The 20,184-nt window shown below is 43.8% G+C and overlaps 1 protein-coding gene across 1 annotated transcript in view; it reads right to left on the bottom strand.

Annotated features, from left to right (window-relative positions):
- The window catches only part of LOC109873045 (serine/threonine-protein phosphatase 2A 55 kDa regulatory subunit B beta isoform), a 174,031-nt gene extending 154,063 nt beyond the window's left edge, over positions 1-19,968 (bottom strand). Inside the window, exon 1 of the mRNA XM_031807629.1 lies at positions 19,654-19,968. Within this exon, the coding sequence (XP_031663489.1) occupies positions 19,654-19,732 (79 nt within the window). The 5' untranslated portion in view covers positions 19,733-19,968. The remainder of the gene's footprint in view (positions 1-19,653) is intronic.
- Between the last annotated feature and the right edge of the window lie 216 nt (positions 19,969-20,184).

Genomic DNA, 20,184 nt, shown 5'->3' with positions numbered 1-20,184 from the left:
AGAGAGGGAGAGGGAGAGAGAGGAGAGAGATGAGCGGACGATGGAAGACGAGGAGAGAGAAGAGGAGAGGAAGACGAGAGGAGGAGGAGAGAAGAGAGAGGTGAGGAAGAGATGAGAGAGAGAGAGAGAGAGCGGAGAGAGAGATGAGCAGAGAGAGAGAGAGAGAGAGAGAGAGAGAGGGAATGAAATAAAGCTAGGGCAGAGATGGGACTAACGTTACAGCGATGGGTCTCATCCTCTTCTCCCAGACCCGCAGAGCTATTATTGGGCTTCATTCGTCAGTCAGCGAATTCACCCTGCAAATTACATGTCCGCTTTCATCCACTGGGGTCAGAGAGTGTCAGAGGACAACTCAGAACTGCCAACACGCACAGAGCCCACTGCAATTGTCACAGCTCTCTTATCCCCATTCAGAGAATAGGTCTACATGCAGTCTCCTTGATTAGAACGGTTCTCTTAATTTACACCATCTACAACATGTTTATTTAGGACACGTAAAACATGTTTATTTAGGACACGTAAAACATGTTTATTTAGGACACGTAAAACATGTTTAGTTAGGACACGTAAAACATGTTTAGTTAGGACACGTAAAACATGTTTATTTACAACATGTAAAACATGATTATTTAGGACATGTAAAAACATGTTTATTTAGGACACGTAAAACGTGTGTTTATTTTGGGTGATAGTTTCCAGTTTGCCAAAACAAAAATCACTGACTGAATGGTTATAAAAATGTTGCATCTGCTATGCAAAACAATTCTGTAAATATTCACTTATAAATACTGATATTATCCAGTAGTTCTGCTTCGGTGAGCCTAACCCAGGTCATCTTTAGAAAACCTCGCTGAGGTTAAATTGACTAAAATAGGTCTGTGAGCAAAGGGCCCCTCCCTTCTAAATGTATGTGAGGCCCCACTACTGTTCATCCTATAGTGTAACTACTGCAGATTGAACCCAACCCAGTCTGCAGCACAGCTAGGAGCAGCTCATGATCTACATCTTCTGACAGGCAGGGAAAAGTCCAGATGTTTTGGCTCACTGGCTAAATAAGAATTTATTGAAGGCTGCATGATTGGCCAAGAGCCAAATGATATCATCTTCATGACACGAGCAGAAATACTGTATATAATCATCACTGCATTTCGTGTCAGAGGCAAAGCACTACAAAATCGCAGAGAAATAAAAAAAATTTTCAATTAAGCTTTTCCAAAAACAAAATATTTGACAGTGCTGCAAATGAGGGTACTCTAACTACTGCCAAATGACTTCTGTTACTTTCAACCAAAATATCTCCTCACTCAATTCCAAATGCTTTTTGATGAGCTGCTCAGCCCCAAAAACACAGTGGGTGGGAAGCCATGCAGAGAGGGGAAGGAAACATGTATTTTTGTGAATCATCTCTTTGGCAAGTCCTCCTCTTTCTTTCTCTCTCAGATCATCAGAGCACACGCTTCCCTCTATCAGCTGATCTGTGTGAGGCTGAGCACCAGGAGGTGCAGCAGAGAGCCTGGGAGAGATTTGCCCTGTGTTTTCCTTTCATGAGAGCAAATCTAAATGTGGCTATGCTATCCCTCTAAGGGGGAATGCCACAAAGCCACAAGCAAATGAATAAAACAAAGAACAATGCACAACGTGTCTGTTAACAGTGGGGCCAAGCTCACTGTCATCCAGGACCTCTATACCAGGAAAACCCCAAAAATGATCAAAGACTCCAGCCACTCAAGTCACTGTCTGTTCTCTCTGCTGTACCGAGCCAAGTCTGGCACGGAAATGCTCCTGAACAGATTCTACCCCAAAGTCATAAGACGGCTGAACAGTTAAACAGCTACCTGGACTTTCTGCTTTTCATGCATGTTTTACGTGTTGTAAATAAACATGTTTTACGTGTCCTAAATAAACATGTTTACGTGTCCTACCTACATGTACAGAGTACTTCAATCAATCACCTAACCAAACCTACATGTACAGAGTACTTCAATCAATCACCTAACCAAACCTACATGTACAGAGTACTTCAATCAATCAGTTAACCAAACCTACATGTACATATTACCTCAATCAATCACCTAACCAAACCTACATGTACATAGTATTTCAATCAATCACCTAACCAAACCTACATGTACAGAGTACTTCAATCAATCACCTAACCAAACCTACATGTACAGAGTACATCAATCAATCACCTAACCAAACCTACATGTACAGAGTACTTCAATCAATCACCTAACCAAACCTACATGTACAGAGTATTTCAATCAATCAGTTAACCAAACCTACATGTACATATTACCTCAATCCCTCAACTACCTCGTACCCCAGTACATATTACCTCAATCCCTCAACTACCTCGTACCCCAGTACATATTACCTCAATCACTCAACTACCTCGTACCCCAGTACATATTACCTCAATCCCTCAACTACCTCGTACCCCAGTACATATTACCTCAATCCCTCAACTACCTCGTACCCCAGTACATATTACCTCAATCCCTCAACTACCTCGTACCCCAGTACATATTACCTCAATCCCTCAACTACCTCGTACCCCAGTACATATTACCTCAATCACTCAACTACCTCGTACCCCAGTACATATTACCTCAATCACTCAACTACCTCGTACCCCAGTACATATTACCTCAATCACTCAACTACCTCGTACCCCAGTACATATTACCTCAATCCCTCAACTACCTCGTACCCCAGTACATATTACCTCAATCCCTCAACTACCTCGTACCCCAGTACATATTACCTCAATCACTCAACTACCTCGTACCCCAGTACATATTACCTCAATCACCCAACTACCTCATACCCCAGTACATATTACCTCAATCACCCAACTACCTCGTACCCCATGACATATTACCTCAATCCCTCAACTACCTCGTACCCCAGTACAACTACCTCGTACCCCAGTACATATTACCTCAATCACCCAACTACCTCGTACCCCAGTACATATTACCTCAATCACCCAACTACCTCGTACCCCAGTACATATTACCTCAATCCCTCAACTACCTCGTACCCCAGTACATATTACCTCAATCCCTCAACTACCTTGTACCCCAGTACATATTACCTCAATCCCTCAACTACCTCGTACCCCAGTACAGTGACTCAGTACCGGTACTCCTTGTATGTAGCCTGGATATTACCTTGTCATTGTTATTTTATTGTGTTACTATTTTATTTGATCTATTTGTTAATTTTCATACTTTTAAAACTGCATTGGTGGGAAAGGGCTCGTAAGTAAGTATTTCACTGTAAAGTCTACACTTGTTGTTTTTGGGCACATTTGAAAAATACAATTTGATTTAAAAAAATACGTAAATATATATTTTATTTCACCACTATAACAACAAGGACCATAGGCTGAACTGAGAACTGTGGCACCATGTCAAAACCATGCTGTTCTTTCAACAGCTCATATCAATTCCTAGTTGCTTGGCTCTCTCTCCATTATCCAGAGCAGCTTAAATTGCCTCCATGTTTTACATCATCCATCCATCCTGCACAAATAGATATTGATTGAAACCAATACAATGAAATACTTTTCTCCTGATGTGAAGTGTCTCCTGAACCCCTGTGCCCTTCTGCTTTCTCTGTGTTCTCGTTTACTAAGTACAAGTCCACACAGCTGCTTCTGCACACAGAAACCAAATAAGGATCCTACCATAGAGTTTTGGTTTAAATGAATAGCTTGATGGTGGACTGGGGTTCAGCTGACATGAGAAGTCGAGAGAGGCTCACATGATTAACTTGGCTGAAGCTTTGGTGTAAATATTCTAACCACATACATAACTGATTGATGCTCAGTTCCCAAGGGCCCTGTACGTCTTTCACAGACACAAAACAAGGGTTTTGTGTCTGTGAAGGGTGCTTCTGCGTCTCCTCACAGTGTAGTGTGATTATAGGGTGTTGTCTCTACATCTCTTCTCTCTGGTTCTTCACTCCTTTTATCTTCATTCATGCTCTCTTCCACTAGTTTCAGCATGACCTCAGTCTGCTCTCAGACTTCACTCCAGTTTAGTTTCTAGTCAACTAAAACTATGAGATGTAATTATACGCAAATGTTTCAATTGATATAATGTGTGCAACACAGCATCTACAGGGCCTCATGTCCACTTACTGCATGGCAGCCACTTGTATGCTCCCCATCTGATCTCTACCTTATATAGGATCATATATATATCAGATCCCTACTGCCTCTCTGTTTATCCTCTACTGGGTGAGTTTATATGATGAAAATCCATTTAATATCCTTCCTCATTCCTATCATCCTCATCCCTATCATCCTCAACACTTTCTTCCTCATCCCTTTCATACCTCTCTTCCTCATCTCTTTCATCCCTCTCATCATCATCATCATCCCCCTCTTCCTCATCCCACCCATCCCTCTCTTCCTCATCCCTTTCATCCCTCTTCCTCATCCCTTTCATCCCTCTAAATCCATCTCTTCCCCATCCCGCTCATCCATCTCTTCCTCATCCCTTTCATCCTCATCATCCTCATCATCATGATCCCTCTCATCCTCATCCCTTTCATCCCTCTCACCCTCATCCCTTTCAACCCTCTTCCTCATCCATCTCTTCCCCATCCCGCTCATCCCTCTCTTCCTCATCCTTTTCATCCCTCTCTTCCTCGTCCCTCTCATCCTCGACCCTCTCATCCTCATCCCTCTCATCCTCTTCCCTCAGTCACTACATTTCTTTAGAACCCTATGGGCCTTGGTAAAAAAACAAACAATGCACTATATTGAGGGAATAGGTTTCCATTTGTGATGCACACCTAGTCTCTCCTCATGCTGCCCCACACAGCTTATCTCTGTGGGACTGTCAAATACAAGCACCAGCCATCCGTGTCCCCGTCTCCCTTGGCCAGATCCCAATCCAAAAATCAATCTGTGACACAGAGCTCTCCTATGTGGTGTTTACCCCTCTGTTACATCATGTCTGGCTGAGACCTGGGAGGTTGGGCTGCTGGACCCAGGGGTCTGGGCTGCTAGAACCAGGGGTCTGGGCTGCTAGAACCAGGGGGCTGGGCTGCTAGAACCAGGGGGCTGGGCTGCTAGAACCAGGGGGCTGGGCTGCTGGAACCAGGGGGCTGGGCAGCTGGACCCACCATCACCCCCAAGAGGGGCTGCCAACATCACCATCACCCACTGGCCGTAGGTTGAAGAGTGGCTCATCTTGGCTCACAAGAGCGGGCCGAAACACAAAGGCTGACAACAGGGGGAACTGCTAGAGGTTGAAAGATGAAGAGAAGGTAGAGAGAGGTAGAGAGAGGTAGAGACAGACAGAAAAATGGAGAAAGAGGAGGCAAAAAGGAGCAGAGAAGAGGCAGAGAGAAGCAGAGAGAAGCCTAGAGATGGGGACAGAAACAAGGATGAGATACAGTACCTGCGTCTTTCTCCTCTGTTCTGTCTCCCTCTCCGATGGCTTCTACCTCGGGTTCAGATCCTCAGAGCTCCCACCCTCATGAGACCGTGAGGCTGCCTGAGAGTCCGGCCCATTTAACATCACCAGGTCATCATAGGCAGCTCTATGGTGAGAAACATCTCTGTTCCCCCCCAAAAAACCCTATGCTACACAGGACATCACAAGGCTGCTTTCGACTGTTCTACGGCAGATGTTGGGAGCTGACACTGTCATAGTCCATGTGGGGTCAAACGACATCAGGAGTGCTAGTTCGGAACATCTCAAAAGGGATTTCAAAGAACTGATTTTTTTTATGGAAGCCTCTCAAACATAATCCAGGTAGAAGCAGGAATCCCCCAGGGTAGCTGTTTAGGCCCCTTGCTTTTTTCAATCTTTACTAACGACATGCCACTGACTTTGAATAAAGCCAGAGTGTCTATGTAAGTGGATGACTCAACACTATACATGTCAACTACTACAGCGACTGAAATGACTGTGCCACTTAAAGAGCTGCAGTTAGTTTCAGAATGGGTAGTAAGGAATAAGTTAGTCCTAAATATTTCCAAAAGTAAGAGCATTGTATTGGGAAAAATCATTCACTAAACCCTAAGCCTCAACTACATCTCATAATTAATAATGTGGAAATTGAGCAAATGTAGGTGACTAAACTGCTTGGAGTTACCCTGGATTTTAAACTGTCATGGTGGAAACATATTGATACAACAGTAGCTAAGATGGGGAGAAGTCTGTCCACAATAAAGTGCTACTCTGCATTCCTAACAACAAGGCAGGTCCTACAGGCCCTGGTTTTGTCACACCTGGACTAATGTTCAGTAGTGTGGTCAGGTGCCGCAAAGAGGGACTTGGGAAAATTGCAATTGTCTCAGAACATGGCAGCCCGGCAGGCCCTTAAAAGTACACCGAGAGCTAACATTAATGACATGCATGTCAATCTCTCATGGCTCAAAGTAGAGGAGAGATTGACTTCATCATTACTTGTTTTCGTAAGAGGTGTTGACAAGCTGAAGGTACCGAGCTGTCTGCTTTAAAATACTAGCACACAGCTCAGACACCCACGCATACCCCACAAGACATGCCACCAGAGGACTCTTCATAGTCTCCGAGTCTAGAACAGACTATGGGGGGCGCACAGTACTACATAGAGCCATGACTACATGGAACTCTATTCCACATCCGGTAACTGATGCAACCAGTAAAATTTTATTTAAAAAGCAGGTAAAAATAAGAATTTGTTGTCAGAAAGTGTCTGCATCTTCTTAGGGAATGCAAAAGGTGTCTGATGTTTTTCTATTTTCTAAGTTCATTTATCCCAAACTGACTTGTTAAATAAAAAGGTAAAATAAAATACAAAATACAAAAAAATTAAGTAATATGAAGAACACAATAAGTAAGTAACATACTAAACTCAGCAACAAAAAAATAAACATCTCTCACTGTCAACTGCATTTATTTTCAGCTAACTTAACTAACTTGTAAATATTTGTATGGACATAACAAGATTCAACAACTGAGACATAAACTGAACAAGTTCCACAGACATGTGACTAACAGAAATGGAATAATGTGTCCCTGAACAAAGGGGGGGATCAAAATCAAAAGTAACAGTCAGTATCTGGTGTGGCCACCAGCTGCATTAAGTACTGCAGTGCATCTCCTCCTCATGGACGGTACCAGATTTGCCAGTTCTTGCTGTGAGATGTTACCCCACTCTTCCACCAAGGCACCTGCAAGTTCCCTGACATTTCTGGGGGGAATGGCCCTAGTCCTCACCCTCCGATCCAACAGGTCCCAGACGTGCTCATTGGGATTGAGATCCGGGCTCTTCGCTGGCCATAGCAGAACACTGACATTCCTGTCTTGCAGGAAATGATGCACAGAATGAGCAGTATGGCTGGTGGCATTGTCATGCTGTAGGGTCATGTCAGGATGAGCCTGCAGGAAGGGTACCACATGAGGGAGGAGGATGTCTTCCCTGTAAAGCACAGCGTTGAGATTGCCTGCAATGACAACAAGCTCAGTCCGATGATGCTGTGACACACCGACCCCAGACCATGACAGACCCTCCACCTCCAAATCGGTCCAGCTCCAGAGTACAGGCCTCGGTGTAACGCTCATTCCTTCGACGATAAACGCCAATCCGACCATCACCCCTGGTGAGACAAAATCGCAACTTGTCAGTGAAGAGCACTTTTTGCCAGTCCTGTCTGGTCAGCGATGGTGGGTTTGTGCCCATAGGCGACGTTGTTGCCGGTGATGTCTGGTAAGGACCTACCTTACAACAGGCCTACAAGCCCTCAGTCCAGCCTCTCTCAGCCTATTGTGGACAGTCAGAGCACTGATGGAGGGATTGTGTCTTCCTGGTGTAAGTCGGGCAGTTGTTGTTTCCATCCTGTACCTGTCCCGCAGGTGTGATGTTCGGATGTACCGATCCTGTGTAGATGTTGTTACACGTAGTCTGCCACTGCTCCCTGTAGCACTGTCTTAGGCATCTCACAGTACAGACATTGCAATTTATTGCCCTGGCCACATCTGCAGTCCTCATGCCTCCTTGCAGCATGCCTAAGGCACGTTCACGTAGATGAGCAGAGTCCTGAAAAAGGGACGTTTCTTTTTTTTGCTGAGTTTATATACAAAGTCAGTTAATACCATATTAAATAAGGGTCAGTTCAACACCATACTATATACAGGGTCAGTTCAATACCATACTATATACAGGGTCAGTTAGTGAGTGTGTGTGTGTGTGTGTGTGTGTGTGTGTGTGTGTGTGTGTGTGTGTGTGTGTGTGTGTGTGTGTGTGTGTGTGTGAGCGTGTGTGTGAGCGTGTGTGTGTGTGTGTGTGTGTGTGTGTGTGTGAGAGCGTGTGTGTGTAGGGTCCTGTGGGTGTGTAAAGAGACATAGGTCAATAAAGATATAAGGTTATAACTCAGATAACTCAGACACTGAGGAACTTGAAGCTCTTGACCAGATCCACTGCAGCATCGTTGATGTGGATGGGGGCGTGTTCACCCCATGGTTTCCTGTAGTCCACGATCAGCTACTTTGTCTTACTGACACTGAGGGAGAGGTTGTTGTTCTGGCACCACACTGCAAGGTCACTGACCTCCACCTTGTAGGCTGACTCATCGTCGCCGGAGATCAGGCCTACCAACATCTTTAGCAAATGGTGGTTGATGGTGGTGTTGGAGTCATGCATGGCCATGCAGTTGTGGGTGAACAGGGAGTACAGGAGGGGACTAAGAACATACCCGTGTGGCCCCTGTGTTGAGGGTCAGCGTGGCGGAGGTGATGTTGCCTACCCTCACCACCTTGTGTCTGCCTGTCAGGAAGTCCAGGATCTAGTTGGAGAGGGAGGTGTTCAAACCAAGACTCATAAGCTTGGTGACAAGCTTGGAGGGGACAATAGTGTTGAACACTGAGCTGTAGTCAATGAACAGCATTCTCACATAGGTATTCCTCTTATCTGGGTGGGTGAGGGCAGTGTGGAGTGCAATTGAGATTGCATCATCTATGGATCTGTTAGGGCGGTATACACATTGGAGTGGGTCTAGGGTGTCTGGGATGGTGGAGTTAATGTGTGCCAAAACAACCTCTCAAAGTAGGGATGCACAGATATGCCATTTTTGGCGATACCAATATCTCCCTTGCCAAAAAACCCGATACTGGCCTCCCGAGTGATGCAGTGGTCTCAGGCACTGCATCGCAGTGCTAGCTGTGCCACTAGAGAACCTGGTTCAAATCCAGGCTCTGTCGCAGCCGGCCGCGACCGGGAGACCCATGGGGCGGCGCACAATTGGCCCAGGGTCATCCTGGTTAAGGTAGGGTTTGGCCGGCAGTGATGTTCCTGTCCTATTGCGCACTAGCTACTCCTGTGGCCGAGCACAGTGCACGCTGACACGGTCGACAAGTGTACGGTGCTAACCTCCGACACATTGGTGCGCCTGGCTTCCGGGTTAAGCGTTTTCCTTGTACCTAGCATCGAGCATGGTGGCGACACAGTAAAGAGGCTTAGAGAAAATGCCAACGAATCGCTTGTTCACAGACTCTAGTAGAGTACTTTGTAAATTTGAACCCCACAGTCTGTGTGGGCAGTTTTGTTGAGCAGGCGTTTCAATGCCATGACAGAGGGTATCACGTCTGCTGCAGACACAGTTGATGAGTTTATTTCTTGATTCAGTTGTTCGAATGGAGCTAGGAGTGTGTTCATGATTTCAATGAGAGTCCACTGGTTTGTACTGATTGTTGCAGCTAACTCATAGTCGGCTGCGTACACGCCAAGCACTTGTTTTTGTTCCAGCAGGCTCTCCAGCATGTAAAAAGTACTGTTCCATCTGGTGGAAACATCTTGCTTAAGCCTTTTCCTTTTCATTCCAAGCTGCTCCTGTATTGCTTGCAGGCTGTATGCGAGCTGTGAGCGTTTAACATGACCCACTGTCTTCCTACCTGTTGCCACTGTGTCAGATATGCTGCGTTGGGTCAAAACACCTTCGTTCACAGCCAGTTGCAGCTTGCGTGCCATGCATGGCAAACTGGCAACTCCGCATTCTTCCAAAGCTTTTGTCATGTTACGTATATTATCACATAGCACAACGTGTTCTTTGTTCTTGGGGATTTTCCTAGTTTCAAACATATTCTCAAATGCCATTAAAATGGCAGCAGCGGTATGAGAACCAGCACATTCTTGAGCAATACGGCTTTCCTCAGTACAAAATCCTCATCGACCCACAGTGCTGTCAGACTCAGCATGCTCATGGGGCTGACGTCGCTGGCCCAAATGTCACTTGTGAAGTTAATAGCAGTGACGCCCATAGCAAGTTGCTCATAGATGTGTGCTTCAACAACACTGTGTAACTCTGGTAGGGCAACGTCTGAAAAATAGTGACTACTTGGTAGTGTGTAACGGGGCTCGAGGAGCTCGACCAGTCAGCAAAAGCCAACATCATCCACGACAGAGAACGGTTGATTGTCACTGTTGATTGTCAAGGGCAATGAATTCCATTATCTTGGCGTTAATAGATTTTGCCTTTGAGTCGTCTCGCTGAAATGTTCTTACACTTTCAAATGACTGCTCGACTTGAACTTGTTAAGTTGTTGGAAGAGTGCGCTTAGTTTTTTTTCTGCTTTTGTTCTAAGTAGTCACTGAACGTCTAGGGCTGTTGCACTTTCAAATGAGCCATTAGGTTTGTGGTACCGAAAGATTTCACTTTCTCCCCTCCTCTGGAAATAACAGCTGCACAGTTGTTATCTTCCATTGAAACTTCAAAATTGATCCACACAGCAGACATCTTAGGAATGCTGTGTTGCACGTGTAGTGCTGTATTTTTCGTGGCGTCATTACATCACCTACCTACATTATACAGGTATGCACGTCATCTACCTACATTATACAGGTATGCACGTCATCTACCTACATTATACAGGTATGCACGTCATCTACCTACATTATACAGGTATGCACGTCATCTACCTACATTATACAGGTATGCACGTCATCTACCTACATTATACAGGTATGCACGTCATCTACCTACATTATACAGGTATGCACGTCATCTACCTACCTTATACAGGTATGCACGTCATCTACCTACATTATACAGGTATGCACGTCATCTACCTACATTATACAGGTATGCACATCATCTACCTACCGTATACAGGTATGCACGTCATCTACCTACATTATACAGGTATGCACGTCATCTACCTACATTATACAGGTATGCACGTCATCTACCTACATTATACAGGTATGCACGTCATCTACCTACATTATACAGGTATGCACGTCATCTACCTACATTATACAGGTATGCACGTCATCTACCTACATTATACAGGTATGCACATCATCTACCTACCTTATACAGGTATGCACGTCATCTACCTACCTTATACAGGTATGCACGTCATCTACCTACATTATACAGGTATGCACGTCATCTACCTACATTATACAGGTATGCACATCATCTACCTACCTTATACAGGTATGCACATCATCTACCTACATTATACAGGTATGCACGTCATCTACCTACATTATACAGGTATGCACGTCATCTACCTACATTATACAGGTATGCACGTCATCTACCTACATTATACAGGTATGCACGTCATCTACCTACATTATACAGGTATGCACGTCAGCTACCTACATTATACAGGTATGCACGTCATCTACCTACATTATACAGGTATGCACGTCATCTACCTACATTATACAGGTATGCACGTCATCTACCTACATTATACAGGTATGCACGTCATATACCTACATTATACTGGTATGCACGTCATCTACCTACATTATACAGGTATGCACGTCATCTACCTACATTATACAGGTATGCACGTCACCTACCTACATTATACAGGTATGCACGTCATCTACCTACATTATACAGGTATGCACGTCATCTACCTACATTATACAGGTATGCACGTCATCTACCTACATTATACAGGTATGCACATCATCTACCTACATTATACAGGTATGCACGTTATCTACCTACATTATACAGGTATGCACGTCATCTACCTACATTATACAGGTATGCACGTCATCTACCTACATTATACAGGTATGCACATCATCTACCTACATTATACAGGTATGCACGTCATCTACCTACATTATACAGGTATGCACGTCATCTACCTACATTATACAGGTATGCACGTCATCTACCTACATTATACAGGTATGCACGTCATCTACCTACATTATACAGGTATGCTCGTCACCTACCTACATTATACAGGTATGCATGTCAGCTTCGACATCGGTTTTGCACATCGGTGTTAAACTATACATAGAGCCGATGCCGATGTTGGCATTTTCAGTGAATATGGGCAGATTCCGATATGCTCACCGATATATCGTGCATCCCTATCTCAAAGCACTTCATGATTACAGAAGTGAGTGCTACAGGTTGGTAGTCAATGTGGCATGAATCCTTAGAGTTCTTGAGGACAGGAATGATGGTGAACATCTTAAAACATGTGGAGATTACAAACTGGGACAAGAAGAGGTTGAACATTTACTGTGAATATACCTGTCAGCTGTTCTGCACATGCTCTGAGAACGCACCCTGGAATATCGTTGGGCCCCGCGGCCTTGCGGGTGTTGACCTGATTAATGACCTTGCTCACATCAACCTCGGAGATCGAGGTTCACCCAATTCTTCTGGATCTCGCTGATGTCATGATGTTGTTGTTGTCAAAGTGTGCATTAAATGCATTGAGTTTGTCTGGTAGACAACTTCCTGGATAAAATGTTTAATGTAATAGTAAAGGTGTAGACTTAGCAGTAGAAAACCTAAACAGTATATTTGACCTCTCAGCTTCACTATCAAATCTAGAAAATGTCAAGCAGACAACCTCAGAAAGGTAACAACAATGACAAATGGTTTGATGAAGAATGCAAATACCTAAGAAAGAAATTGAGAAACCTATCCAACCAAAAACATAGAGACCCAGAAAACCTGAGTCTACGCCTTCACAATGGTGAAACAATACAGAAATACACTACGGAAAAAGAAGGAACAGCACGTCAGAAATCAAATCAATGTAATTGAAGAATCCATAGACTCTAACCACTTCTGGAAAAATTGGAAAACACTAAACAAATAACACCACAAAGAGTTATGTGACGACCCTCCCACTCTGTCTGCCGTATTCTATCTCTTTGCTCTTGTTTCCTTATTAGGATGCCGGTGGGCGGAGCCGGGAGGGTCGTCAGCAACATGGGAAACACCTGGGCCCGGGTGTGTCCCAGGATAAATAGACCTCTTCCACATTCATTGGGAGACTCTCCATACAGACATACAAATAAACAATAGTGTATAGGTTACCTTCGATAATAAATATATTTTGTTATTCCTTATCTCCACGTTGTCTCCCTTTTTGTTACGGGCTTGGAGCCGGTTCGTGACAGTTATCTATCCAAAACGGAGATGTATGGATAAACCACTTCTCCAATCTTTTTGGCTCTATAACAAAGAACAAACAGCAAAAACATATACATGATCAAATACACATTTTAGGACCAACTATTAAAAGACTGCAAGAACCCACTGGATTCTCCAATGACATTGAATGAACTACCAGACAAAATACAAACCCTCCAACCCAAAAAGGCCTGTGGGGTTGATTGTATCCTAAAAGAAAGACCAGGCAAAAAGGGCCTTCTATGCCATCAAAGGGAATATAAAATTTGACATTCCAATTACGATCTTGCTAAAACTACTTGAATCAGTTACAGAACCCATTGCCTGTGATGGTTATGAGGTCTGGGGTCCGCTCACCAACCAATAATTCACAAATGGGACAAACTGTCACGTTGGTAACAATGATTCGGGAGACAGGGGCAGGAATGCGTAATAGTTTTTTTTATTGTACCCAATTTACGGCGTGCTGTGTAAAAGGCACGGGGATGAAGACCAAACAAACACTACAAAAAACACAGGGTTGAAACCCAAACAAAAGAGTGAGGAGTACCTCGAATAATTAAAACACGCACACAGACCTGTAATCATATGTGCAATCCACAATGGCATGAAAGCCCAAAACACACAGCACAGGTACTCACACGCACCAACTGATATTGTAACAATAATGGACAGCACCATGGTGAACAAAGGACACACTTATACAATAACTAATCAGTGGGAATAGGGGACAGGTGTGCGTGATGAAAGTTCCAGAGCGATCCGTGACAACACCAAATTGAGACTCTGCATGCAGAATTCTGCAAAAATATCCTCTGTGTACAATGTAAAAACACCAAATAATGCACGCAGAGCAGAATTAGGCAGATACCCGCTAATTATCAACATCAACAAGCTGTTAAATTCTACAACCACCTAAAAGGAAGTGCTTCCCAAACCTTCCATAACAAAGCCATCACCTTCAGAGAAATGAACCTGGAGAAGAGTCCCCTAAGCAAGCTGGACCTGGGGCTCAGGAAACAAACACAAATAGACCCCATAGAGCCCAAGGACAGCAACACAATTAGAAATAACCAAATCATGAGAAATCATGGCAGAATACCTGACCACTGTGACTGACCCAAACTTAAGGAAATCTTTGACTATGTACAGACTCAGTGAGCATAGCCTTGCCATTGATAAAGGTTGCCGAAGGCAGACATGGCTCTCAAGAGAAGACAGGCTATTAGCACAATGACCACAAAATTAGGTGGAAACTGAGCTGCACTTCCTAACCTCCTGCCAAATGTATGACCATAGAGACACATATTTCCCTCAGATTACACAGAAAGCAAATCCAATTTTGATAAACTCCCATATCTATTGGCTGAAATACCACAGTGTGCCATCATAGCAGCAAGATTTGTGACCTGTTGCCACAAGAAAAGGGCAACCAGTGAAGAACAAACACCATTGTAAATAGAACCTATTTTTATGTTTATTTATTTTACCTTTTGTTTATTAACTATTTAAAATCACTTTGTTTATCTATTTCACTTGTTTTGGCAATGTAAACATATGTTTCCCTTGCCCTTAAAATTGAAATGGAATAGTTGGGCAGATCATGGCTGGGTCTTTCTTTGTAATCCGTAATGGACTGTAGCCCCTGCCACATGCAGCGGGCGATGGAGCCTGTGTTATATGATTCCACCTTATTCCTATGTTGCCCTTTTGCTCGTTTGATGACTGCTGAGGTCGTAGCGGGATTCCTTGTACTTATTCCTGTCCTCAGCCATAGCCTCAGGGTTGTCTACAATAGCTCTGTGTACGGTAAACCCTGTCCTTTAGTTCAGTGTCAACCTCAATGTTAATCCAGGGCTTTTGATTCGCGAAGCAGCAAACCCTCACCGAGGAGACAACGTGGCCGATACATTTTCTAATGAAGCCGGTGACGGAGGTGGCTAGCTTGTCAATGTTATCGGCAGAGTCTAGAAACATATTCCAATCAGCGCTAGCAAAGCAGTCCTGTAACATAATCTCTGATTCTGGTGACCACTTCTCAACGGAGCGAGTGATAGGTACTTCCGGTTTATATATTCTAATTCCAGTCCTTCACTTAGATTTGTGTGTATCAGGTAGTTGTTGCGGAATTGTTAGATTACTTGTTAAATAATGCTGCACTGTCAGAACTAGAAGCACAAGCATTTTGCTACACTCGCAATTACATCTGCTAACCATGTGTATGTGACCAATAAAATTTGATTTGATTGGAGTTTCTGCTTGTAAACACTCTTACTGACACTGTTGGCTGCTTCGCGTGATGAATTGTTGTCGCTACCTTCTTGCCCTTTGTGCTGTTGTCTGTGCCCAATCATTTTTGTACCATGTTTGTGCTGCTACCATGTTGTGTTGCTACTTTGTTGATGTCATGTTGTGTTGCTAACATGCTGTGTTGTTGTCTTAGGTCTCTCCTTATGTCGTGTTTTGGTGTCTCTTTTGTCGTGATGTGTTTTGTCCTACTTTTTTTTATTTGATCCCAGCCCCCGCAGGAGGTCTTTGGTCTCTTCGCAGGCCCTCATGTCCTGTCCCTATGCAGCCAGAGCAGAGCAGGCCACACTACCTATAGCTGGCAACTCTCACCAGATTGATGAGCCACACGCTGTATTATTCAATAGCTGTAATAATGTAGAATTCAAAAATCAGACAATTTTAATTTATAACAAACATGGATACATGTTAATGAGACATATTATTTCAATAAACAAATGACAACAATTATATAATTACTAAATATTATTTACAGTAGGCTAGTTGTGACATAGGCAGAGTGAGGTGGCATAAGCTTAGTGAGATGACGTAGGCCTAGTGAGCTGGCCCTATGTCAAACCTACACATCACGTCAATATTTCAATAGTTTAAAGTAACAGCAGGAACCTTGTATTACCATATATACTGAGTATACTAAACATTAAGAGCAGCTGTTCTTTCCATTACACAGACTGATGAATAGACTGACCAGGTGAATCCAGGTGAAAGCTATGATCCCTTATTGATGCCACTTCAATCAGTGTAGATAAAGGGGAGGAGACAGGTTAAAGAATGATTTTTAAGCATTGAAACAATTGAGACATGGATTGTGTATGTGTGCCATTCAGAGGGTGAATGGGCAAGACAAAGGATTTAAGTGCCTTTGAACAGGGTATGGTAGTAGGTGCCAAACGCACCAGTTTGTGTCAAGAACTGCAACGCTGCTGGGTTTTTCACTCTCAAAAATGTCCTGTGTGTATTTTGATTATGTAGCCTTTATTTACCTAGGCAAGTCAGTTAAGGACAAATTATTATTTACAATGACGGCCTACCCCGGCCAAACCCTACCCCGGCCAAACCCTACCCCGGCCAAACCCTACCCCGGCCAAACCCTACCCCGGCCAAACCCTACCCCGGCCAAACCCTAACCCGGCCAAACCCAAACCCGGCCAAACCCTACCCCGGCCAAACCCTACCCCGGCCAAACCCTACCCCGGCCAAACCCTACCCCGGCCAAACCCTACCCCGGCCAAACCCTACCCCGGCCAAACCCTAACCCGGCCAAACCCTACCCCGGCCAAACCCTACCCCGGCCAAACCCTACCCCGGCCAAACCCTACCCCGGCCAAACCCTACCCCGGCCAAACCCTAACCCGGACAATGCTGGGCCAATTTTGTGCCGCCCTATGGGACTCCAAATCACGGCCGATTGTGATACAGCCTGGAACCGAACCAGGGTCGGTAGTGACACCTCTAGCACTGAGTTGAAATGTCTTAGACCGCTGTGCCACTCGGGAATCCCTGGTCCACCACCACCCAAAGGAAATCCAGCCAACTTGACACAACTGTGGGAAGCATTGGAGTCAACATGGGCTAGCATACCTGTGGAACACTTTTGACACATTGTAGAGTCCATGTCCAGATGAATTGAGGCTGTTCAACTCAATATTAGGAAGGTGTTTCTAATGTTTGGTATAGTCAGTGTATTGTTGCCTAATGAATTGACTCTTGTGAAGTCTTACTTATTAACGTTGTTTTGGTTGTCATGGTCAGATGACCTGTCCTTGACCACCATGTTGGACTAAGGAAATGGCACATGCTTGTCTCTCGTCTTTTTTAACAGCATCCAGTGTTGCAATATCTTTTTTAACTTCTTGATGCACCCATCTCATTAGCGAGGTCATTTACGTCAACATCAGCTGGATTGCAGCACACCAAATTCAAATTAAATTACTAAAAATATTTAATTTTCATGAAATCACAAGTGCAATATAGCAAAACACATCTTAGCTTGTTGTTAATCCCACCTGGCGTGTCAGATTTCAATAAAGCTTTTTGGCGAAAGCGTTTATGTAAGAACATCTCTCTCAGTAGACAAAATATTACAAACAGCTAGCCGCCAAGTAGATTTGTCACAAAAGTCAGAAAAGCAATAAATTAAATCACTTACCTATGATGATATTCGGATGTTTGCACTCACGAGACTCCCAGTTACACAATAAATGTTCCTTTTGTTCCATAAAGATTATTTTTATATCCAAAATACCTCCACATTTTTGGCGCGTTATGTTCAGAAATCCACAGGCTCGAGCGGTCACGACATCGCAGACAAAAATTCCAAATAGTATCCGTAATGTTCACAGAAACATGTCAGTTTTTTTATAATCAATCCTCAGGTTGTGTTTTCAATATATAATCGATAATATATCAACCGGGACTTTAGCTTTGTCAATAGCGGAGAGAGACACAATGGCTGCTCCAAACTGTTGCGCAAGCAAAACTCTGAGGACACCCAGTTATACACTGACGCGATGTGATCTTTCTCGCTCATTTTTCAAAATAAAAGCCTGAAACTATGTCTAAAGACTGTTCACAACATGGGGAAGCCATAGGAAAAGGAATTTGGTTGATATCCCTTTAAATGGAGCGAAGGCAGGCAATGGAACATGGAGCTTTCAAAATAGAGGCCACTTCCTGGTTGATTTTTCCTCAGGTTTTCGCCTGCAATATCAGTTATGTTATACTCACAGACAATATTTAGACAGTTTTGGAAACTCTAGAGTGCTTTCTATCCTAATCTGACAATTATATGCATATTCTAGATTCTGGGCCTGAGAAATAGGCCGTTAAATTTGGGTACGTTTTTCATCCAAAAATCAAAATACTGCCCCCTACACTCAACAGGTTTTTAACAGCATCCAGTGTTGCAGGCAGTTTATTGCCACCATAGTAGAGTTGCTACTCTGTTCAGCTTTGGCTGAGGGAGAAAGGTTCTATGTCCTGTCTTGAAAGTTCATACACCTTACACGAGCTACTGCAGATACATTAATTATGTTAGCACACGTTCCAGCAGGTATTTCTCACTGATCATCCCCAAAGCCAACACCTCATTTGGCCGCCTTTCCTTCCATTTCTCTGCTGCCAGTGACTGGAACGAATTGCAAAAATCGCTGAAGTTGGAGACTTTTATTTCCCTCACCAACTTTAAACATCAACTATCTGAGCAGCTAACCGATCGCTGCAGCTGTACACAGTCCATCTGTAAATAGCCCACCCAATCTACCTACCTCATTCCCATACTGTTTTTATTTGATTTACTTTCCTACTCTTTTGCACACCAATATCTCTACTTGCACATCATCATCTGCTCATTTATCACGGTTAATGTGTTAATGTGTTAAATTGTAATTATTCACTCCTATGGCCTATTTATTGCCTACCTCCTCATGCCTTTTGCACACACTGTATATAGACTTTCTTTTATTCTACTGTGTCATTGACTTGTTTATTGTGTTATTGGCTTGTTTATTGTTTACTCCATGTGTAACTCTGTGTTGTCTGTGTCACACTGCTTTGCTTTATCTTGACCAGGTCGCAGTTGTAAATGAGAACTTGTTCTCAACTAGCCTACCTGGTTAAATAAGGGTGAAATTAAAAAAAAAAAAAAAAAAATGTAAACATAGGCCTACAAAAGAAACCTAGACAATTCCACAGCGGAACTCCCGACTTCATACGGTTTGAAATTTCAATCTGACTATGGCTGTTTCGCCTAGAAAAAGAAACGTCAGAGAGCAGGGTGTTATGCTCTGTTCGTCCCAGTCAACCTCCAGCCTCTTCTCTATAAATACAAGTACGATGGTTCCCGAACTGACCTAACCTGCTTCTGGTTTCCCAGTACCCACAGAAAAGAGCGCGCACATGCTATAACATAACATGACAGGTCCGTAGCCTACCTTCGGTGTGACAGCTGGAGGAGAGGATGGTGCTCGAGGGTCTGAAGAGGTAAGGTAGGTACCGGGAGAAGCATTTCATCTTTTTGGTTGTTGTTGGCTGCGCATCACTATCAAGTTCACATCGTATGCTACTCTACACCGACTGCATTGACAAGGCGGAAAGAAACTAATCGCTGGAGAGAGGTCATGGTCTTCGGCATGACTTTTTTTCGCCTTATATAAACGGGATTCCTTCCTTCAGTGCTAACCTAGCAGGAAGAGAGGATAGGTCTCCGCGCGCTATGCTACTCTCATAAAGCATGCTTCTTCCCCCTAGTCGCCAGCAGGACACGAGAATGTTATTTTTGCTGGAGTCGGATGCTATGGAAGTAGGGGCAGACTGGGACGAGAATTCGGCCCAGGCATTTTATCCACACCAGCCCACTTCACCGTACCAGTGAAAGGCAATACATCGTACTCATCCTCTTTTTTAACCAGCTCATGTTTAAAACAAACGCAATATGTAAAAACACAAAACCAACACTGTTTAGG

The sequence above is a fragment of the Oncorhynchus kisutch genome, linkage group LG28 (genome assembly GCF_002021735.2).
Source record: "Oncorhynchus kisutch isolate 150728-3 linkage group LG28, Okis_V2, whole genome shotgun sequence".
Lineage (NCBI taxonomy): Eukaryota > Metazoa > Chordata > Actinopteri > Salmoniformes > Salmonidae > Oncorhynchus > Oncorhynchus kisutch.
Note: the sequence above shows the minus strand (reverse complement) of the source record. Positions and strands in the feature narration are given on the sequence as shown.